Below are 24,334 nucleotides of genomic sequence, written 5' to 3'. Positions count from 1 at the left end.
TTTCTGACTTCACCATACCATTTATATACCCATGTTAACATGGGCTAGTGTCGGCTCATATACCCATTTACCTAACACTCTGTATATGTATACCATCGTTAAAATTATCATCGACTATAGAGTCGTTTATTCAATCACTAGCTGTAGTACTAGTCACTAGAAATAATGTGGAATTCTAATGGTGAAAGAATTTTTAATTTTTCAGTAGTTTCGGAGCCTATTTCATACGAATAACAAGCATTTAAATCTTTTCTCTTTGTAGATCATTGCTTACCCATCTGTTATGTATTCGAAAGACAATAATAGCTATAAAATAAATTAATTAGTTATAAAGATCAAAACAATACCAGAGTCATAAGATAAAACTAGTACCTGCTTCATAATTCGGTCAGAAGCTAACTAAATAATTAATCTGTATAGAAAGACAATCCCGACGTTACTGCGATACATACTTATTACAACTACTTACAGCTATTAGTATGCATCGCGTCTGCTGCATGCATCACTCGGTAGAAATCACACGCAATGCGACGCACGCGCATCTCAAGCGCGCTGAGAAAATGTGCCGCAAAGAATCTGTGTCTGCAGACGACTTATTAACTAGTTAGCTAGTTTATAAGACTACGATTAACAGAACTATAGTTGCAAAAATATAATCGTTTTTTCAGTAAAAAGTAAAATTACTTCGTCTCCCCAATTAGGGTTTCGAACAAATAAATTGTCACAGTTATCTTTAAATTAATAATGTTAACATAACTACCAGACCATAAACAAAAAGTTTTGCCTATTTAAAATTTTGAATTCTGCAAATTTTCAAAAGGCCTTTTTAGTTTTGTATTATGAACGAACACCCTGAAGAATATGAACAAAAATGTGAAAGGAATCGTATTTTATCGAATAAATAGTTATTACTGCATAAAGCATGCTACTGTCACTTTCTGTTATTATTATAACAATCACAATCAAAAACAGTTAGGTAGTGACTTCCTTACTTTGTTCCCAATGTTTGTTGTAATCCCAAAAGTGAATGGCATTGCATCCGGCCATGACTGCAATGTCAGTCTCGTTTGGTCTCGTTCCGTCGACTCCCGAGCAACGGTACTCCGTGGATCTCGCGCAGTCGTACTCGCGGCCTTCACCGCTATGGGTCGTTCTCTCCGATCGTTCTCGGCCTACGCGCCGGCCGCCCTCAAAAACGTACGGTACTCCTCCTCAGGGTGCCCATTCTCCAAACGACAACAGTCCCAAGTAGCCCCAACCGCGGAAGTCAACGAGGAAATCTTCGCCAACGCCAAACCCTACTCAGAAGTGCCAGGACCTAAACCGATACCCATATTAGGGAATACGTGGCGCATGGTACCGGTAATCGGACAGTTCGATATCTCTGAATTCGCAAAAGTGACGAAGTTTTTCTTGGACAAGTACGGGAGGATCGTCCGCTTGGGTGGACTCATCGGCAGACCAGATTTGTTGTTCGTGTACGATGCAGATGAAATCGAAAGGATGTATAGGCGGGAAGGGCCTACACCGTTCAGGCCAGCTATGCCGTGCTTGGTTAAATACAAGTCGGAGGTTCGGAAGGATTTCTTTGGGGAGCTTCCAGGAGTTGTTGGAGTGTAAGTGTTTATCTACGTTCATCCATAAATCCTAATCAGTCATCAACAAACTTCAGAAACGAGCTTGCTTTACATCCATATGAGAAAACCGTTGATCACATAGGATGTCATTAGTATTTAGAGCGGCAATACCGTTGGTAGTTTCACGACTTTCACCTTTTTTATTCGTTCGCAATTTGCCTAAGACATTTTATAAGACTGGTTTTTATATCTTGTCTCAATGAAATCAAAAAGTTAATCTAAATGAAGTAATTCTTGTAAACATTCAAGAAAATAACGGTCATTATCGTCCGCTCACAGTAGTTACTGTAAGTCATATAATTAAGGAAACGTTGCAAAATTCTCTAAGCAATAATGTTCCCATTAAAGTTAAACTAGCTTGGAGGATTGCGAAAGTTGTTTGACACTAGGCTTGCCACAACTTTGTGGTATAAACATAGTGGTGAAACTTTATAATGGTGTAAACGCATACAATTTTTAACAAGGATAAACTAATATATTAGATACGGGTAAATTATGATGTTATTGGTATAATGACAAATTAAATCCGACCGATGTCGAGATCGAATTCGATTAAATAATTAATTTCTTTCATAAATATGAACGTAAATCAAAACTTCAATAACAAACGTAAAATCAATCAATTTAAACTTGATTGAACTATTCTTCCTGTGACTGTATCTAATTGTAAAATAAATGTCGTATCATACATGCATAATAATATAATATTGATTACCAATAAGGAGAGATAGTAAGACTAATCGCTACTGAATGTAAATAGCTTCACGCATCGCTAGTGGCATGTCGCTTATGCCATTTGATTGAGTATAAAACACAAAAATCCGATGTAGAGGAAGATCATACAAACAAAGACATCACAAATACAAAAAGAATAAGTATATTTACATTCTTATTTATTTTTGACCCCTCATAAGCTTTCACTAAACCAGTACCTTCATATGAAATTGATTAGACTCACCCAAGGTACACTATTAGGTCTTATATAATTTTTGATACTGTAGCTCTAGTGTTGCATAACTTTTAAGTTCTAAAGTTAACCTTAAGTTCTTATTTACAAAGCTATCCGTACGTTCCATTCAATCACACAAAACTTTATTTGCTCGAGTGTTCAAACTAATTAGTCAAACTAAACAAGTTTCATAATACCTCAGGCACATACCATAAGCCTTAAGTATAAATCCTAGACCTAAAACCTCTTTACCAATTACTCAATTTGTATGCAGCATGTTGCATTTTAATTTTCAAAGCTGAATTTAGTTAAAATATTTATTCAAGTTGTATGTCTTCAATTCTTCGAAGTACTTAGTTGTTACATTTATTTTATTGCTTTATGCTTATTTGATTTGTACATTTAAGTGCCTGCCTCTTTTCTACCGACAGCAATAAATCTTTATAATCCAATAAAATAACCGGATTAGATTTCACTGAATAATTTTGATATTGATAGATATTTTGAGGCCACATTAGTTAGCAATTTCGAAGTTTGCATAGGTCATGGACGCATAAAATATAAACCAATGGCATTCGTAGGTTACAAGGTGTTTGGTGTAATAAAATATCAAGCTTCTATTTACTTTAGATAACGCATAGACCGTTGGAGATGAGATAAAGTTATTATACATAGTATAGACATCTATTTTCTTTTTCAAAAAAGTTTTGACCTATAAAGACTTGATTTCTGCAAAACCTTCATATAAATTGATTGGAGTCGCCCAAGGTACACTATTAGGTCCTATATAATTTATTGTTTATTCCTTGTCAATGACACGGGCATCTGCAAGGTAGTTCCTGACCTTGAGTGCTTGTCACTCTTCATTTTATTGTGCATACAACTTATTTGCACCAGAAGTGCTAAACGGCGAACAGTGGTTATGCTATGTCATGCTATTGACACTGTTTAGCGCACTGTGACAAGGATAATAGTGACATAACATAATCGAGTGCAACACTAGAATGTTTGTATGCTTTATTAACGACTGACCTTTATTGACTTCGGTTTGATGAATTAAGTACGATACTATGTATCATCTGTCCTCCTTAAAATAATAATACAAAGGGTTAAATTCTTAATTAAAATAGTGTTAAAATGTTGTGCTTTAAATACTTTTTCGTTGTGTCATGTCGTGAACTTTCAAGTATGACAAGGTTGTGGTAGGAGCACAAGGTGCGATTCCAAACTGGTTTTTTTACTGACCGGTTCGAAACGGATTCTTTTGGTCAAATGGGCGTGCCGTACCTATTATTTAAAGCATAGTCAACTTTGGATCTTCACAAACGGCATGTTTCGTTGTGATACAAGTTTTATAAGGTTATTTATGAAACTTATTAATGCGCATTACAAATTATTTTTCATTAAATTATAAAAACGTACGATACGAAACAAATAGGTACGTAATTAAATTTCATGCTGTTAACTAAGCTACATTTATTTTATTATTTCTAATTACGCCTGGGTGGTAGTTAAAGATTTCCCTACACCCGTAATGTGTTATAGCCAATTAAAATAAAACAATTTAAAATCGACGGACAACATTTCAAATCCTGACAAAGATTTCTTATTAAATGAATTACTTAAACATCTGTGTCCGTGCAATAGTTATAAATCTTTCTGATTACTTACTTTAATTTTTCTGTATTATTCATACATGTGATTCATACAATCTTCAAGACACTTCGTCAAACATTTAACAACTCAACTAGCTCTGCTCGAGACTTCGTACGAGTGAAAATATATAGTTTGGATAATAAGTCCCGTTTTTGTAACATTTTTCTTTATTGCTCTGTTCCTATTAGCTATATAGCCTCGTAAGACCGAAGAGTAAATTTTGTCGACTTCTAAGTATCGCCGAATGTGCTTTCAGAAGAACGAATAATTTGTAGTAGTAAACGCCGAGCACTTCGAGTAAAAAAAATTCTATGTTAGAGATTTTCTTTTGCATTCATCTTTTCAGGGGCTCTATATAATAGTGCATAGAGCTTATTTTAGGTGAAAAATAATAAAAAAATGTTTTCTCTTAAAAGAACATTCGGTATTACAGACTTTAAAAAGTAAAAGTAAATAAATTGTATTTTATACTTTAAAGTGAAACGTAAATGTAACCTTCTTAATAAATTAATACTACATAAAGATACAATAATGATATTAATAAATGTAACTGAAAAGGTACAACGGTTTTAATTTTATTTAATGTTTCATAATTAGTACTTTTAAAAGTACTATCGGTTTTATAACATACACTTATGATAGGTTAAAATGTATAAGAAGTAAAGTGAATATTCATGTTAATTATAATATTTACTAAACTAAAAATCAGAACGTTCTCATGGTAAATTTTCTCAATCATATCATAATTTTAAAAGTCCAATACTCAATCCCATCTCAATAGAAAAAATATACAAAAATAAAACTTTCACCATCAAGACCGAATGTTCCTTGCAAAGAACTATTATTTTCAAAAGAAAAATAATCTTACAAAACTACTTCAAATTGGAAAAAATATTTTTTTTGCTTGTTTAGCAGTCTCTTAACTTAAATTATACTGGTCAGTTTTTCAATTAAACTACTTTTATGTGAAGAAAAAAAATTAATCACACATCACGTCTTCTCGGACGAACCACCTTGTCAAAGAAAAATGATAATTTGACAGTGACATTTTGTTTTTTTTATATTAATTAGTTCGGATACCTGATTTTGAATACTTTAAGCCATAGACTATCACTCTTTTTTTTCGATAGGCGCGAATTTTTGAACTTAAATTTATCGCTAAAGTTTTAGTTCCTCTGAAGGCACATCCGGCGATACTTCGAAATCACCTCCGAAAATGTCTCGGCGTTACTGACTACAAAGTTTTAGTTCCTTCTGTGGCACATCCGGGCTTACGAGGATAGAGTGATGTTTGTTAATAGCCTAAAGCCTTCCTCGATAAAGGGCTATTCAACACGAAAAGAGTTTTTCAAATCGGACCAGTAGTTCCTGAGTTAGCGCGTTCAAGAAAAAACAAACTCTTCAGCTTTATAATATTAGTTTACATTACGTTTCTCGCGAAAAAGTGTCGTTTGTATCTTCCTGACCATATCCGATTTTAGCTGACGCATTCGTTAGTGCACGTTACAAAATAAGCGATGTACGGTGAATGATAGTAAAACATTGTATCAATAATGGGTGTGGTAAAAGGGGGGAGGGGGGGCACTTGGCCCACTTGGTCAGCAGGCCGAAACGAAAGCCGCGGTGATGGTACGTGATACGGGTGATAATGACTGATGATTATCACGGTCAGGCGTGTAGTGTGCGCCAATAGAACTGGACAATTTTTTATTTTATTTTTCGCCAATAGATCTGGTCAATTTTTTATTTTATTTTTAGCCAAAATAGAACTAGATAATTTTTTTTATTTTATTTTTATTTTTCCAAAACGAATACGAGTTTACCATTATCGCCGAACTCTGTGTTTGTTTGTAGTACACTCGCGAGCAAAAGTATCGCGAGCATAACAAATCACCCTATTTGTTATGAACGATCGTAAGAACTAAATGACTGATAGAAAATAAATAAAAATGGTACCATTTTAAAGGAAGTATTATACATATACTTACTTTAAATTACTACCATAATTAGGTACATTCATATGCATTCAGTTCTTATGATGGCTCGCAACAAAACACAAGGGGATAAATCCATACTTTTGCTCGTAAGTATAGTTTGAGTTAAGTAACTAACTTTTATTGCAAAATTAAGTAGGTAATCAAGGATAGGCACAGACAGTTCAAATTCAGAGTCAATTTAATGTCACTTTTGCCAGTTTCTGTTGGCTAGCAAGTTACGTTTGACATTGAATAATTAGAACAATGAAGTAATAATGAAGTAAAGACATAATAATGAAGTAAATTAACTAATTAGGCCAATTTACGCACTGAATCCGTATTAAAGTTGTATGCATTCGTTAGAAATATTTATTTATTCCATATCAGGAACATTCCATATTATTGAATATTCTAGAATTTAATTCGAGTTAAGACCTTTAATTGTTTCAAAATCCGGTACTTTACATTAGGGCCGTATATTCAAAATAAAGAGGACACAAGAAACACAAAAAAAGATCGTCTTAAAATGCGACATAATAAGGTAACTTCTTAAACTGTTTAAAAATAGCCTCTTCATATAAATTTTAAAATGTATACCTAATCAAGGTTAAAGATACAATTATACTGGCTAAATCGTATTAACATGCCGAATTCTTTGTGTTAGATTAATTTATGCAAGATTATCGAAAACGCAATATGGCACCGTTTAGTTTAAACTTTGAACATTTCTTGGATCGTTAAAAAAATCAGATTAATTCTTTTTCTGCCCCGCCTTATCCCATTACGCGGGGTCGGCTATCCCAATCATACAACGTCATTTATTACTATCTCGAACGTCTTTCCAATACTTTCATGTCCTTTGGACATTCGTCATCCAGGTGGATTGAGGTCTTCTTCTTCCCTTCTTTTTTGTGGCGATGCGACACTTTTTAATTCAGATTTAAAGGTATTTGACCACAATCGTTGAGTATAGTTGAGTAAGGGAAATCAATCAATCGAAACCTATCAGACTATAGTCTGATAGGTTTCGATTGATTGATTTCCCTATAGCTCTAGGTAGATTCAGCGTCAAATAGTTGGTGATATCCAAAGACACCGAAAAGTTGACAACACAACCTTGTTTCAATTATAACAAAGACGTGTTGCGAACTTTATGGTTACTTTGAATGTCAAGAACTATTAGAGTATTAGACGATGACTATACATCATACATAATACGTAACTTCGATAGAACTCATGGGTGTGAGCCGTTTGAAGGACAGACAAACATTATTTATGTTAATGGTGTGGACTCGCCTCGAGTGTGTGCTGTGAATAAACGACATCAACGAGCCACAAACAACATTATGTATAGGTAATATTATGTGAACAAAATGGAAATCCCATAGTTATTTTAGCTATAACCTATAGGTACTAATACGACTTACAAATCTACCTACCCACTTAACATAAAAGTGAATAGTGAATAATCTATCTGTATGATTTTTTATTAAGGTTTAACACCCGAATCGCTACAAAACATCGTAATGGAGAAGTTTAATTTTTTTCTTTTAAAACTTGAAAATATAAGTAAAACTAATAATAATTGTGAAAGAATTATGAAATTATCTCTACAAATAAAGAAGTAACAGGGCCCTAAAGTTGCGCATAACAAATATTTTGCGCCATTTGATCGATGTAGTCACGGCAGTCATTCGGAGTAGGTACAATCAGTAAATCACCCCTGGTCCAGTGCTGTTGACAGATCCAATTTTTTAAAATCTATTAGTTTTTAATTTTTCAGCCAGGGTCACTCAAGGTAATTTAAATAATTAATTTCTCAGCCATTTCTTGATGGATTTAAAAAAAAATACTTCGCCGTCTTTTTAGTTTTGATCTATATTTTAATCCCATTTAGAGAAATATAAAAATGTTTTCAACATCAGGAAACTTCTCCATTATACTGATACTGACTGATAGTCTTTTAGCTCATTACCAAAGATCCACAGCTCTATTGTTTTCAAAAAATGTAAGTTCATCTTTGATTCCCAACGGGTCCACGACATAAAAAGTAAAAAAGCATACATACATAAGTAAGTAAATAGAAAATATGTACATTTTAAAATTCATGAACCATGTGAAAAGAAGAACAATACAATCGTAGACCGGTGGACCTTTGGGAATAATAAAAGTCTTTTGTCTTATTTTTTGTTTTGTTTTTCATACAGTCATGACCTCTCAGTCTATCGCCCAAAGAGGGACAACAACCATAAAGTCCATTTGTGTATTTTATAGATGCTATTGAAGGCGATTTGTATTCCCAACGATTTTCACGCGAACTGATCGTAACAGCGACAAGTGCAGATTGTCATTCTACGAGCGATTTCTTCGAAGGCATATGACGCGACTCTGTCCAGATATGCATCATGTTTAAACATTCTTGTAAATAATATGGTATATCCTGGTATTTTCTGTTAGCCAAAGCGTATAGTAGTTACTGCCAGTTAAAATGAAATAGACATTATCTTACAGTAAATAATCCTACTAATATTTAAACACAAACAAAAGGCGAAGATGGCTAGAGGGATGAAAAACTAATGGATTATGGATTGTAGGTAGATTTCTTAACTTAATAGCAAATAAAGTCGCGGACATTCGCTAATGAATAAATACGAACTATGGTGACTGTCACAATTTCAAAGTAAAGAACCACTTATATAGTACTTAGTGACAAGTTGTAAAGTTGAACTATAACGGAAATAGAAACTATATTGCCCGTTTTCACCATCAATCCTAATTCCTAAGTGACCCCTTTAAAAACAAAATTCCTGTTATTTGTTACCATAGGGGTCACTTAAAAATGAGGAATTGATGGTGAAAACGGGCATCTCTTATTACGAAAATTAACCCAACTGGGATCAACGCCGAGACCATGTGCATTCAAGGCGAACTCGCCTCTACCATCGGAACCCTAAAATAGGTACTTAAGTATTACCACTAGTTGAATTAAAACGTATTTTTACAGTGAATTTTGAAATATGGATAAGTAAGTAAACATGTATTGTATTAAAATTACCTTGAAGATAATTGCCTCCAGCACGTCATGTAAAACGAGTTCCAAAAGGGACTCGACAGAAATTGGAAAGACTTGTTTCATATTAATATTTCAAGCCTTTTTATCTGACATTGAGTAGCGTAGCGTATTATGAAACAACTTTCATGCTCTCAATAATACAAATTGAGAACCTCTTTTTTGAAGTCGGTTAAAAACAAATATTAACACCTGTTATTGGACTAAAAATTTAAATTCAACCAATTCACAAATGATCGAGATTGAATAAATTTTTGAGTCATTTCGGAATACGAGTCGGAAAATACTTACCAGCAGAAAAACCTTGACATACCGTTTACGTTTGTAAAACACAATGTTAACAATAACTATTTTACATGATATGTACTACAATGCAGACAAAGGGCTTGCTTTGTCTGGGTCAGTCGTCCTATTTACGGCCACGTCAACAATAAAAAATAAGAAAATATTTTTTGTGTGCTGTTAGGTCTCTGAGTTTGAAAAGAAAAACTAACAGATTGTTTCAAATCAATCAAAATGCTTTTAAGATTTTTTAAAATGTCAGGACACCATTTAAAATCAAGTTTTTTTTTAATTGATGACAGTATAATAAATAAATGATTTTTAATATACAAACTTATCAGTAGTTATCAGTACGCAAAGTTAGATCACAATTTAATACCTACGTGCCTAGAAAACATTTGGTTCTTACCTAGCCTGGTTCACGTAACGAACATGTTAGTATTAATTTATTTAATATAAGTTATACAACCATATAAAAATATAATTACTAGCGAACGAACTTATTAGTTATGGATCATTATTTTGTCATGCTGTAGGTACCTATCTTAATAGATTTTTGTAAGTCAATTGTTTACTAAAAAAAATTATGCATACATTTGTGTTATGTTTACAAGTAAACAATATTGTTTGACTGGTATGAAATACTTAAGTGCATGTCGTTTTCTCCTAACTTTCTTAACTACTTCTTAGTTAAATAATAGCTGCTCGGAATACCTACCTACTGCTAATTAAGAAGTACCAGTATTGTATGAAAGAATTGAAACTTTTAATATTTTGTGGGTACTTATTGTATAGTATTAAGTACCTTTAATACTTTCAATTTTATTATCAGGCGTTGGCAAATACTTTAACCTTCGGTTTTGTTGTGTAAAAAATGATTTCATATGCCTTTATTGTGTCGATCAAAAGATATGCAATTAAAAATACGTTATCATAATATTAATTGAATTATTTTAAAAAGTGAAATCATACGTTGATTGCCTGCTGCTTTTTTAGGAGTTTTTTTTTAAAGTAAGTTGTCAAAAAGTTACGGAAATATCGGAACTGAATTAATACCACCAATTAACTTATTACGAATATTTTTATAATTAAAATGATAAATTGGCATTGGCATTATAATCCGGGCCTTTTCAAGGCGAGAGTGAATAGGCACTTACATAGGGCAGATAATATGTACCATTCTGGACTGCATCCCACTTAACATCAGGTGCGATTGTTGTCAAATACCTGCCCTGGCATAAAAAAAATTGTATAATGCTGTTTCTTGTGTGATATTATGTAACGGAGAGTCACTTTAATTGTAAATTATTGCTCTACGATACAAGATATCAAAACTGGATATTACGATATTACCAATTATGTTCACAGATAAATTATTTAATTACATATTGCAAAATTATATATTGTAATATAGGCACACGTAAGAAGGGTTTCTTAGGTACATTTATTGGCTATACCTGCATTATTTATATTGAAACCAAGCATTTATCCTGTGATGAAATGTTAAAAAGACACGTTCTTGGCATGGGGATCCCACCCTACAAAAACCCCGTAAAAGCTGATTTGCGATAATCACTGCGTGAGCGTGAGTGGAATATATGTTGGGTCGTATAAAAGTGCTCTTTAAAAGCATTTTCACAGATAGTCACAGATAGTCATCATCATCATCATTTCAGCCATAGGACATCCACTGCTGAACATAGGCCTCTCCCTATGATTTCCATGTTGACCGGTTGGTAGCGGCCAGCGTCCAGCGCCTTCCTACTACTTTTATGATGTCTTCGATCCACCTTATGGATGGACGTCCCACGCTGCGTTTTCCGGTGCGCGACCTCCACTCCAGAACCTTGCTGCACCATCGGCCGTCAGTTCTGCGTACTATGTGCCCTGTTCATTGCCATTTCAGCTTGCTAATCCGTCGGGCTATGTCACAGAAAGTCAATGAATTGTTTCCTTCTATTCCAGACACGGCGAGCAATGGCGCAAGTTTCGCTCGAAGGTCCAGAGGCCGATCCTGCAGCCTCAGACGGTGAAGAAATACGTGGGCCCCATCGAGATGGTCACCGAAGACTTCATCAAGTATATGGAAGGCGCGCGAGATGAACACGGCGATTTGCCACATCAATTCGACAATGACATCCACCGATGGTCGCTTGAGTGTGAGTAGCTCTTGTGTTTTAACAGCCATGGTTATGGTCATGGGTATGGCCACGCTTACAGTAGGTAGATTTCCTGTCTATTCTGTGTGCACATCAGTCTATATAAGTTATGTAAGTTCGGAATCGTTGTCGAAGGCTGCAACTTAAGCCTATACTCTGCCTCTTGAGGTAAAAATACACAATTAAATTTTACGATACCAGCCTATCTCCTGTCATTGACTCCAGGCATTGGATTTAGCTCTGACATTGCTGAGCTCTAACTACGACTGTACATCCCAATCCATCTAAATGCGCACCTGCTCGCTGGAATGCGAATCTCCCTCCCATCTTACCCGCAGATTTGTGATGTGACGTCACGGCCACCAGGTGCGCAGTTAATTCGACCGCGTTGTATACAGAACGCTGCACGCAAAATTGCGTGTATAAAAATTTCGTATTCTACCCTTACCCTCACGCGTTAAAAATACCACTTTCACCATACCACCCTTTTGTCCCCAGGCATCGGTCGCGTAGCCTTAGACGTGCGGCTCGGCTGCCTCTCCTCAGACCTGTCCAGCAACCCGGAGCCCCAGAGGATCATCGATGCCGCCAAATACGCGCTGAGGAACGTAGCGGTGCTGGAACTAAAGGCACCATACTGGCGATACTTCCCAACGCCGCTGTGGACCAAATACGTCAACAACATGAACTTCTTTGTAGAGTGAGTATTTGATTCTGTGCTTTACGTAGACTATTTTGAGGTCCATTTCCATAAATGACAATATAATAGGAGGCATGCCATTTATTCTGAAGGTGCCCTACTGGCGGTATTTCCCCACGCCGCTGTGGACAAATACGTTAACAACATGAACTTCTTTGTAGAGTGAATATTTAGTAATATTTTCCCCTTGTGATTGAAACGTGTTTTGAGCGTTGTTTCAAAATACATCACCTCAATACCTACTCAGTTAGTAATCGAACGAAATAAAATTCCTTCACCTTTTCAATTGACCACTCCAAATCTATATCATTCTTCACTAGGTAGAAAGCAATTTAATTTGATGTTATTGTATTAAAATGTCATTACTCAAGTATCTTATCTTTTCCTTATTTAGTTGCTTCAAGAATAAAATTCTTAAGAAATGTGTGAGGATTTTCTTGAACGATTTTCGTTGTTTGAACGAGCTCTAGTGAACTAGTATTTCAGCATCCTTACCAAAATGTTTTCTTAGCGGTGGAATACTATGAATACGAATAACATAAGATTGGTTAACTCTCATGAGTAGGTGTATAGGCCAGTTTTTTACTAATATACGAGTCGTTATTCTTCCGAAGTGGCGGCAAAAGAGTCAACATGTTAACAAACTATTCTAACATTCCAGACTTTGTTCCCGCTACATCAACGAAGCTCTAGAAAGGCTGAAGACCAAGAAGGTGACGTCAGAGGACGACCTGTCTCTCCTGGAGCGCGTGCTCAAGAGCGAGGGCGACCCCAAGATCGCCACCATCATGGCGCTGGACCTCATCCTAGTGGGGATTGATACGGTATGTTTTAAATACAGGTGAACTCCTGAAACTTCTGGTACGAAGTCCCCGAAAATACCCAACTTTTGCACCCACTTTAATCGCCAGCCTCCCCCCATCTTCTAACTTAATTTTCGACTTATCGTTGGCAGTCGTTCTACCACCCCTACCTTCCCAACCCCGTCCAAAAAGGCAAATATGTGCTCAGGGAAGTGTTTTGAAAATAGGGTCTGGAAAGAAGATAGGAGAAAAGAGGGTAGGGGCGTAAAACTAGGGGCTTCGCATCTTGGAAGGATTTTTTTAAATCCATAACGAGGAAGCTCTTGGCCTGTATCTCACCTGATGGTAAGTGACGATCAGACCGAAGGTGGAAGCGAGCTTCACCAGGAATCCTCAACCACGGAGGAATTGGCTATCTTACCTCTAACTGCCGGAACACAACAATGCTGTTAACATTGTTGTTATGGCGACAGATTTAGGATGCCACAGATTTCGTGCTAAAGCTTCTTAGCGGGGAGCAAGAGTATCTGGGAAACTGGGTGAAGCTCTAGAAAAGCTGAAGACCAAGAAGGTGACGTCAGAGGACGACCTGTCTCTCCTGGAGCGCGTGCTCAAGAGCGAGGGCGACCCCAAGATCGCCACCATCATGGCGCTGGACCTCATCCTCGTGGGGATTGATACGGTATGTCTTAAAGTACAGGTGAACCCCTGAAAGCCACAAAACCCCCTAGTTTTGAACCTCCACTCTTCAATCGCCAGCCTCCCCCAATCGTCTTATTCGACTTATCGTTGGCAGTCGTTCTACCACCCCTACCTTCCCAACCCCGTCCAAAAAGACAAATATCTGCTCAGGGAAGTGTTTCGAAAATAGGGTCAGGAAAGAAGTTAGTAGAATAGAGGGCAGGGGCGCAAAACTAGGGGCTTCGCATCTTGGAAGGATTTTTTTTTATCCATAACGAGGAAGCTCTTGGCCTGTATCTCACCTGATGGTAAGTGACGATCGGATCAGGCCGAAGGTGGAAGCGAGCTTCACCCGGAATCCTCAACCACGGAGGAACTGGCTATCTTACCTCTAACTGCCGGAACACAACAATGCTGTTAACATTGTTGTTATGGCGACAGATTTAGGATGCCACAGATTTCGTGCTAAAGCGTCTTAGCGGGGAGCAAGAGTATCTGGGACACTGGGTGAAGGTCTAGAAAGGCTGAAGACCAAGAAGGTGACGTCAGAGGACGACCTGTCTCTCCTGGAGCGCGTGCTCAAGAGCGAGGGAGACCCCAAGATCGCCACCATCATGGCGCTGGACCTCATTCTCGTGGGGATTGACACGGTATGTTTTATAGTACAGGTGAACCCTCCCCTTGAAACTTCTGTTACAAAGTCTCCTGCGCCCTCCCAACCCAAAAAATCAAGAGCGAAGGCTACACCAAGATCGCCACCATCATGGCGCTGGACCTCATCCTCGTGGGGATTGACACGGTATGTTTAAACAGCAAGTAAACCCTCGGGCCTCTACCCATAAAACATTTCTGGTACAAAATCTCCTGCGCCCTCCCAACCCAATAACTAAAGAGCGAAGGCTACCCCAAGATAGCCACTATCATGGCGCTGGATCTCATCCTCGTGGGGATTGACACGGTATGGTATGTTCACCTGCAATTAAACTGCAGGTGAAGTAAAACTTCTGGTATGAAGTTCCCTGCACTTTTCTAACCCCCTACTTTTGTACCCCTCTTCAATCGCCAGCCTCCCCCAATCTTCTAACTTTCTTTTCGACCTCGTTGGAAGTCGTTCTACCACAAACCCCTCTCTAAGCCAGTCCCACATAAAATCTTCCATAAATCAAAGGCATATTCTCATTTTATATAGGTACAGCTCACTCGCTATTTTCATTTCTCCATTAAGCACACGGTCGAAGCAAAATATTGGTCCTTTGAGCCGGATTAAGTTTTCTGGTATATGCCGCTCGATCACTCGTCAAATCTCACTACAAAGTCGCCAAACTAACACACATAATATCGTGTATGTTGACCGACAAAACGTTGTCATCATTTACGTTAGAATTTTACTATGCCCCAATCTATTCTGCAGGTCGTGTCTAATCTACAACCTTTTCATAATCCCAGTTCTTAGTTACTTATAATTGTTTATTGCCTTCTTCCAGATATCAATGGCGGTCTGCTCCATCCTCTACCAAGCGGCGTTGCGGACGAAACAACAGGAGAAAATGGCGGAAGAAATACGAACGGTTCTGCCGGACCCGAGCAAGCCTCTCACGTACGCAGACCTGGACAAACTGCACTACACTAAGGCTTTTGTTAGGGAAGTTTTTAGGTGAGTACAATTAATAGGTACTTCTTTAGTTTTTTATTAATGGAATTTTCAGGTAGAACTGAGATTTTTAGGTCTAATTGAGGAACGTTATTATTGTTTGATCGTGTGGTATCCTCTCTTCCCGTGGATAGTAAATAGTGACTGCGGGAAAAATATGCGAACATGCCTCCGCAATCTGTCTGGTCAGGGCGGGGAGTGTATGAAGGTCTATTAAATTGGAAAAAATCCTTCTTCTGCAGTGGAAACTATTCAAACTTTAAACTTATTAAAATTATTTAGGTGGTACATAATTAGATTGGAATGTTATTATTATTTGGGGTGACATAATTCTAATCATAGCATAGAGCTATTAACTGAGTGGTTTATTTTTTTACAGAATGTATTCTACAGTTATTGGAAATGGAAGGACATTGCAGGAAGACGATGTCATTTGTGGATATCATATTCCAAAAGGAGTAAGTTAATTTGTAAAAATATTATCTAGTGTATGTGTCAAGTATAAATTGTAGAAATTTAGACTCCTTTCTATACTAATTACTAGCGGCCGCCCGCGACTTCGTACGCGTCGATATCGTTTTACCCCCTTCATCTATCTTACGCGGTTTAGATTTTTTCATACAAATGTTTTTTCCCGCTATCTCCCGTTCCCGTGGGAATTTTGCAATATTTTGTTGTAACTAAGTTTTAAGTTTACTAAGGTACCTGCATGCCAAATTTCAAGCGTCTAACTTAAGCGGTTTAGATTTTTCATACAAAAGGATTTTCCCGCTAATTCCCGTTCCCGTGGAAATTTCGGGAATTCCTTTCTTAGTGCACCTCTACAGTACCTAAGCTACGTCCCTTCCAAATTTCAAGTGTCTACGTTTAGCCGTTTAGGCTATGCGTTGATATGCCATTCAGTCAGTCAGTCAGTTTCTCCTTCTATATATTTAGATTATAAAGTTTGCTTTTTGTTTGGTTGAACGCGTTATCTCAAGATACTGGTTCGAACTAAAGAGCGCTTCTAAAGATCCCGCTATATTTGAACCTTATACCCTTGTCTTAAGGTTCAAAACAAAATTCTTCCAGGTCCAAGTGGTATTTCCGACCATAGTGACGGGCAACATGGAGCAGTTCGTGGCCGACCCTCAAGAGTTCCGTCCGGAGCGGTGGCTGCAGTCGGGTCGGCTGCATCCCTTCGCCTCGCTGCCGTACGGGTTCGGTGCCCGGATATGCCTGGGCAGGCGCTTCGCTGATCTGGAGATACAAGTGCTGTTGGCTAAGGTGGGTTTTAGAAAAGTTTGATTATTGATGAAGGTTAAAAAAACTTACGCGTACCGGAAAACGCAGGGTGGGACTTCCACCCACAAGGTGGACCGACGACATCGTAAAGATAGCAGGAAGGCGGAAAAGGTGGAAAGAAAAGGTGACTGAGATGATGATGATGAAAAAAAAATTTATCACGACCAAAAAATGTGCTTTTATCTTGACTTATTTGCTTCATATTCAAGTACAGTCTCATCACAACCGGGTTTATAAATCTGTACGCACGGCACGCCCTAGTGAATTAAAACCCATGTACCCCTATTGATTTAAAAACTTTAAATTACAAAGTGTAAAATATCTTAGGAATACCCAAATGAGGGATTCCTTAGTTGCGCTCACCAGTTGTTGGCGCCATTGACGACAGATAATAAAGAAATATTGGACACGTATTTTTTCATTTTTCTCATAATCGAATAATAACAGTGTTATATTGAGTTGAAATGTCGCGTGACGTCAAATTTTGTCATCTAGCCTATTGTTCTCCCACCGCTTCAGCGCTCACCAGTGTGCTTACCATGAGTTTCAATTAGGTGTGCTCGCTAGCGACTGCGTAAAAAAGTGACATTGAATGTATAAGAAATTGTAGAACGCCCCTACCGGGGCCCCTAGCTTTGCAGAACTATCTTATGTCATTATTACACACTTTAAAGATTTTATTTATTTATTTAGGAAAACCAGGGTTTTACACCCTGGTTTTCCTAAATAAATAAATAAAATCTTTAAAGATATTTTTGACGCACTCGTTAGCGAGCACATCTAACTTAAATTCATGGTAAACACAAAACACAGTTGGCGCCACCATCTACGCGTCTTAGTTACAGACAGATCTATCCGCTAGTGCAAGTGGTATCAACTAGTGAGCGCAATGAGGGTTATCGCTATTGAAAAATCCGCCAGATGGCAATACGTAGACGCTAGGTCCTAATGCTGCGTGATTGGTGGATTTTGACATATCTGTCAATGTTATGTCAAAAATAACCAATCATGCAGCATTTGGACCTCGCGTCTACGTATTGCCATCTGGCGGATTTTTCAATCGCGAAAACCCTCATTAACCAAACCCTCATTGTTTTATTTATTTACCCACAGTTGCTGAGGCGGTACCGGCTTGAATACCACCACGAGCCTTTAGAATACGCAGTCACCTTCATGTACGCGCCCGATGGCCCGCTGCGTCTTCGCATGTTGGAGAGAGACGCGTAGATCACTTTACTAACGCCCGTATTCACAAACGATGCTTGTTTAAGTGAAGCAGAAAATCGAACGCACAGCGTTGAATAGCCGCTCTGTGATTGGTTCATGTGTCACCCAGTGCGTCCACGCGCACTGTGAGACTTCATAGTAATGTTTGTGAATACAGGCGTAAGGAGAGTCGACCATAGGGCACTTAGCTAAGCGCGTCAACCAAGCGACGAAGGCAGTATCACCTTGTTGGTGGAGTATACAAAGTAATTTCGAAACTTCGCTCATTTTTTAATGAGGCATGTGTCAGAAAATATGCATGCTCACTATAAGAATAGTTTCAAATTAATTTAATTTTGTTAAAATAGGCAGTACGCGCCTAGGGAACTTAGCTGAGTTGCCTGATATGGACAGGCCTGTTCATCTCCGCGAGTTTACATCGAAAACAAAACACGCACGATTGCCCCCTACAAGAGTACTATTCGACAAGGCCTCACATACGAGCGAACATTGACTCACGCACGCGTATTCTTGTGTATGATGGAAAAAAATAAAGAAAATGGTGTACCTACTAAATACTGTGCAGTATTTAACTGCCTAAATAATAATAAAAACACAGAATGTACTTTTTTAAGTTGCCTCAAGACACTGAGAGGTAAATAAGTAGTTAATATTATTCATGATAATTCATGCTAAATCATGTATTTCCTCCGCCATTTTCTGCAGATTGGCACCTCACGTCACATCATTTTACCGAAGTCAGCCCTATAGCTTCGGCGCAGTACCGATCACTGACGTTTGTCAACAAAACTTCTGACAAACTTGCTTGACTCTTGAGACAAGCTAAATTACACCATATTGTTAATGACATTGAGCATACATTTTTTTAAATACCTTCGCGAAGTAAAACTTCTGTACGTAGTACTTATTATTATTCTGTGATATGGATGGATAAAATAATACGGAAACAACGCTCTCTTTTATAAAGTCCAAGTTTAGAAAATAAGTATAAAAATGAGCCATGTTGAGTTAAAAAGCTACACATTTCATTAGTCCTCGTATATTCAGATATTTTACGAGAAAAGAGATAATTTACGAGAAGCTACGCTCTTCTTTGTAATTTCCAGACATGGTTGTTTATTATGAAGCAAAACAGAGATATCATGAAAAGCCACGCGCACTTCTATATAATTTTCGATCTTCTTTTTCTAACTTTGTCGATTTAAGTGGTCCATAGAGTACCGTGGTATAAAGAAGTGTCGATCGTGCAATTTCGAACGACTAGCTATCATGGCAAGTCCAATGACAAGCCGTAGTGTGAGTTTATAGTTCCAAAATACTGAACTGTCCTATGCATGACATTGACAGTGGGGCGCCACCGTCAATACCGGATCGCTGGTTCCGATTTTTGCCATGTTGAGTTGAACGATGGTAGCGGCCCCCTGCCCTGTCATTGAGTTTGGCGGGACAGTTCAGCGTGGGTCATCTATACGTCAAACGCATTCGATGTGGACTGCGTAAAAAAGTGACATTAAATGTCTGTCGGATTGTACAGCGCCCCTAGCGGAAACTTTCAAGAACTAAAATCGTCATATATTTTTTTTAACGCGTTCGGTAGTGACGACGATGATGTAAACTCACACTAAGGTCTCCCTCTGTCAATTCTAAAGTGACTTGTCTGCATGATCTGCATCATTATAGCTGATAGTAACTAAAAGTGCTGTACGCTATTAAATGTATATGGATTCAGTGAGTTAGTTCAGCCATAGACAAATTCAGTACAGTAATTTCATAGCTCTATTAACGTCTTGTGGCCAATAAAGCCGTTAAATATATTGGGCAGAGACTATTGGCCATAAATATTTAGTTCCTCTCATCACTGGCCATTGATAATATAAATAATAATACAAATGTCAAATTAATGAATAAAATAGACCAATTCGAATTCGCATACGAGTCTGCACCAATCGCATCGGGATTCGTATACGATTCGTGCGATTTCGTATGCGTCTCCAGACTTTAAAATTAAAGGATTGAGTAAAATACAACTAATGGTAATAATAAACAACAGGTATAATATATGAAACATTAAACCTATCTTGAAGAAAATTATGTTTTCAAGGCGTTAGTTAGTTGTGTTACATTAGAGTTAACGATCAAATAAATAAACAATCAATCTAATTGTAATGTTATTATAGCTAGCATATTGTGACAATTTTATGTAACTGTAATGTATGGATAATTTTAAGTTAAGTAATTGTAAATAAAATATGTATGTCTACTGATATTTTGTTGTTTTTTTTCCTTCTTATTGAAAATTTACAATAAGATTGTACTTATGTATTAAAGGTTTTTCCTTTACCAGAAAATAATGATCATTCAGTCTCATTTTTGCATCTTTCCCATTAGGTGAGTCTTATGGAATAGCAATTTTTTCAGTTTATTTTTACTGGAGAATAATATCTATCACCATAGCCCTCGGAGATTTCAAGCTGATGTCGATGAAAAGTAAAGTAAATTACAAGTAAAAGATTTGAATTTACGAGTAGGTATGATCCAATTTTAGTGAAATTCAGTTTCATAATACGAATCTTACCTACATAAAAAGTGCAGAAATGGGGTATTGTCCTTTAAGCTACACATCATCATCTATCTTGACTGCCAGAGGCAAATAGTCGTGTAGTCCCGGCAGATTAGATACTTTTTAAGGACTGCCCCCATTTACAAAAAAAAAGTATTTAAGTATCCGTTTTCTAGTACCCATAGTACAAGCTTTGCTTAGTTTGGGACTAGAGGCGCAGTGTAAAATGTCCAAGGATATTTATTTATTTCTTCTCGTGGACGACTCAGTAAGTAAGAAGTACATATTAAGGCCTCCCCAACCCGTCTGGCCTGGGTGGGAGTCTATTTGAGTGGGCCATTATCCACATTATCATACTAAAAAAGCAACATGTAAAGTACCTATATCATCATGAAAGTTGCATTCAAGTAGATGTAGGTAGCAAAGGCAGGTAAAGACCACATCGTTAGCAATTTCCAAACAGACGAGTTTCACATTTTCATACTAGTCGTACCAGTTATGTACGTTAGGCGCTTACACGTTTTTTTGGTCGCGCGATGGTCGTAGATAGTAGATATTCCGCGTTTTTTAGATGTGTTTGCTATAGGTAAAAGTAATTTATGGGCATTTTATGGCGTTCAGTCAACCTAATGCAGAAAAAAGCTCTATCTAGACTTAATCCAGAGATAGCTTTTAAGCCTCGTTCGTACCTACTAAGTAATCGAGTAACTTAGTATAGTAACTCGCCCCTAGTAACAAAATTACTCGCTACTGACCAATTGGGGGTTCGATTTCCGCTGAGGGCATTCGAGAATAGTATGATGAGAGCACGAGTGGTGTCGTAGACGATAGATTTATACGAATAGTAAATAAACAGTTAAAGTAATAATTTTATGTAGGTATTTTTTAGTTCAATTAGGTAATGATAATTCCATGGAAAGATCCCAAGTTCCCTTCGTTTTCTTGATTGCAAATGCTAGAAACTTTTAATGATGCTTAGCTACATTCTTACCTTACCGGGCCTACACAGCCTATACACTTTTGCAATGTTGTTTCATACATTACACACGGGTTTCCACAATGTTGTTTTAAACGTGAGCCAAGCATGTTACACGCCATTAAAGTTGAAACATGTTGCGTCACAAATGTATTGTCTCATACAAATGTAAGGCAAATTGTATGATGTTTTGACAGCAAACACTTGTTCCGGATGCTTATTTCTATGTGCTGTTTAATTCAAGAGAGTTAGCGGAATACCTTTCTACTTATGGTCACTTAAAAGTAAGTAATTTCCAAGTTACTATTTTATTCTAAATATGTTGTAGGTGTAGTTAATATCATTTTACCAGGAATGATTCTATAAGATCCTGTCAATACTCTTATTCCCGCTTTCTACTCCTAGGCCTTACGATTAGGTATCCAGGGTGTGTTTTATTTTTCAGCTCCGGGTTTCAATTTTTGCCTAGTACCTACTCTACCTCTGACTAGTTATTACCAAAAAGAAGTTTAACATTACACGAATGCTCTTACCCCATCTCGTATTCACGTAAAGCAAACTATTCACTAAGCAAATACTTAAGTTCCACTCGATATCAAGTTCACTCGAACTAAGCTCAAGTTCGTGCTTAAGTCTATTGACAAACAAAGCGATCGTGTGACATCAATATTATCTCATGGGTCAAACGAGGCGAAGATGAAACGGGTTACCTAATTTGGCAATCGGCTTCGTTGAGAATCGTTTGTTAAGGTGTGGGCGAGCTTTACGACAAATATTTGTGGGATGGTTTAGGCTAGTCTTCAAGTGAGATGCGACAGAACAAACAATTTTTGTAGACAATGACAATGAAAAGAGTTGAATTTGCACATGAACTTGGTGAAATACAAGCTACTCGTATTTATCTACTTACTTACCCTAAAACTAGAACATCTACCTAGATGTTCTAGTTTTAGGGTAAGTATTTCCCACCTGGGAAGGAACCTAATTTTCTTTTAAAATAACGAAATACTCAAAAACCTCATACAGAAACACTTAGGTACTTACACTTTATCGTATTGTTAGATTTTATTGGACTATGTAGGTGGTCTAACCCCCTTAGGACTTGTCTGAGTTTTCAATTTGTGAGGTTATAATTGTCTTTTCAATGGTGCTGATGGTCAGACATGGTATTGGGAATCCGATGGAGCCATGATCTGGCCATGACAAACGCTTATCTTATGGTCTGTTATGTAATAGGGCGAGTTTCCCAAGTATTTAATTGATAGTTTATAATCAAGGTCTTAAAATTGCGTCAACAGTAGGTATGTAAGTGCTTACTATAAACAGAAGGGCGTGCGTCTATTCGTTAAGTTAGATATTATTTTTATTTCATTGCGTTAATTACTTAATTTTATCGTTTGACCATCATGTTCTACACATAACGTGTAGGTGTAATCGATATTAATTTTATTTCATTAACTAAGCTAGAATGCACGGTCACGGATGCGTTATTGTACCAAACTTGAAATAAAAATGAAACAAATCATTTGCAACGTCAATACCTAAATAACCGTTTGAGGTATATTTATGAAATTTAAAGCTGATGTTTATCTTGCAAGTCTCAACACATGAGCCAAATTTGAAGTGTTAATGCACAGTAGTTTTTGAGTGATGAGGAGTCAAAAGTGGCTCCAAGTGGTTCGTCTAAATATACGCACGGTGCAGTCCCCTCCCTGGAACTGGGCTTAACATGCACCCGCATGTCTAGAATATTAGCTCAATGTTGATTTTGTCGATTTTCTCCTGATTGGAACATGTAAGACAAAAATAAAATTTCCAATATTACAGACCTTCTCGAGCAGATGCCGCGAAAACTATACAAGATATAGAAAAACTTGACTGTCTCACCTGTAGCAAATTGAATAAGCTTTTTTTGGTTAATAGTAGTCATGAGACTAGGACGCATAGTTTCCGAGGATTAAGCGAAAAACCGAAAAGTGGTACCTTTAAACCCCCCTCTCTCGGCCGGCTCAGGGACTAAGGGCGGGGACTTTTGCTATGTTCACCTCCTAACTAGTCTAAATAAAGTCCTGAGGCCAGAAATTGTGTTCCACGGATTTCTCTCTACACCGTCGTTAAAGCATTCATTGACTGGACTAAAAGGTAATTGTTGTAGTCGTTATACAATTTCACAATACCTTTATTTTATGGGTTTATGTTAAATTGCTATGATGCAAGAAATAGCGTGCAAGATGTGGGAAGGATTATTAGATACAATTAAAAGTTTTGACTTACAATGTCAGGAAACTTCGACAGTGAATGTTGCCGATCTCAAGGTTTTCGAAAAAAGGTCTTCAAAGCGGGTTTGCTAGTAAGGTCAAATTGAAAGGTCAGATGCGGTTCACATCTTTCAAATTCTTTGCAGAAGAGCGAAGAAAACGTAGATAAACTTTTGACATTAATTATGTCGACTTTTAGGAAACCGCATATTAGGCAATTAGTGTGTTATGTTGTAAACGACATGTTTTTATTTTATAAGAATCTAATTATTTGCCTATTTCATGAAAATAAAGTTTCAGTACATCAGTTGTATTGACAATACGTTGCTTCGTGGCGTGCCCGTTTTTTTATACAAATAAGTAGGTAAGTATTCCACACCCTAAGAATCTTTATTTTTATCTATTAATTTAGTAAAACAAAGTTACTCCCGCTGTTTTGTGCGCTTAGATCTTTTAAAGAAAAAC

The 24,334-nt window shown here is 37.2% G+C and overlaps 1 protein-coding gene across 1 annotated transcript; it reads left to right on the top strand.

Moving 5' to 3' along the window:
- Positions 1–1,062: 1,062 nt before the first annotated feature.
- Positions 1,063–18,463, top strand: LOC135081136 (probable cytochrome P450 301a1, mitochondrial). The gene is made up of 8 exons (XM_063975878.1): positions 1,063–1,616; positions 11,536–11,729; positions 12,228–12,429; positions 13,091–13,253; positions 15,398–15,567; positions 15,944–16,022; positions 16,636–16,830; positions 17,962–18,463. Exons 1-8 carry the CDS (start codon positions 1,144–1,146, stop codon positions 18,073–18,075), a joined length of 1,590 nt encoding a protein of 529 aa, XP_063831948.1. The 5' UTR covers positions 1,063–1,143; the 3' UTR covers positions 18,076–18,463.
- The last annotated feature ends 5,871 nt before the right edge of the window (positions 18,464–24,334 follow it).

The sequence above is a fragment of the Ostrinia nubilalis genome, chromosome 19 (genome assembly GCF_963855985.1).
Source record: "Ostrinia nubilalis chromosome 19, ilOstNubi1.1, whole genome shotgun sequence".
In the NCBI taxonomy this organism is placed as follows: Eukaryota; Metazoa; Arthropoda; class Insecta; order Lepidoptera; family Crambidae; genus Ostrinia; species Ostrinia nubilalis.
Note: the sequence above shows the minus strand (reverse complement) of the source record. Positions and strands in the feature narration are given on the sequence as shown.

Bases quoted from the DNA above. Each gene is read 5' to 3' on its own strand.
- LOC135081136 (XM_063975878.1), top strand. From the start codon at position 1,144: ATGGGTCGTTCTCTCCGATCGTTCTCGGCCTACGCGCCGGCCGCCCTC. The intron at 1,617-11,535 runs GTAAGTGTTTAT...CTTCTATTCCAG, and splicing joins CTTCCAGGAGTTGTTGGAGT to ACACGGCGAGCAATGGCGCA. The intron at 11,730-12,227 runs GTGAGTAGCTCT...TTTTGTCCCCAG, and splicing joins CCACCGATGGTCGCTTGAGT to GCATCGGTCGCGTAGCCTTA.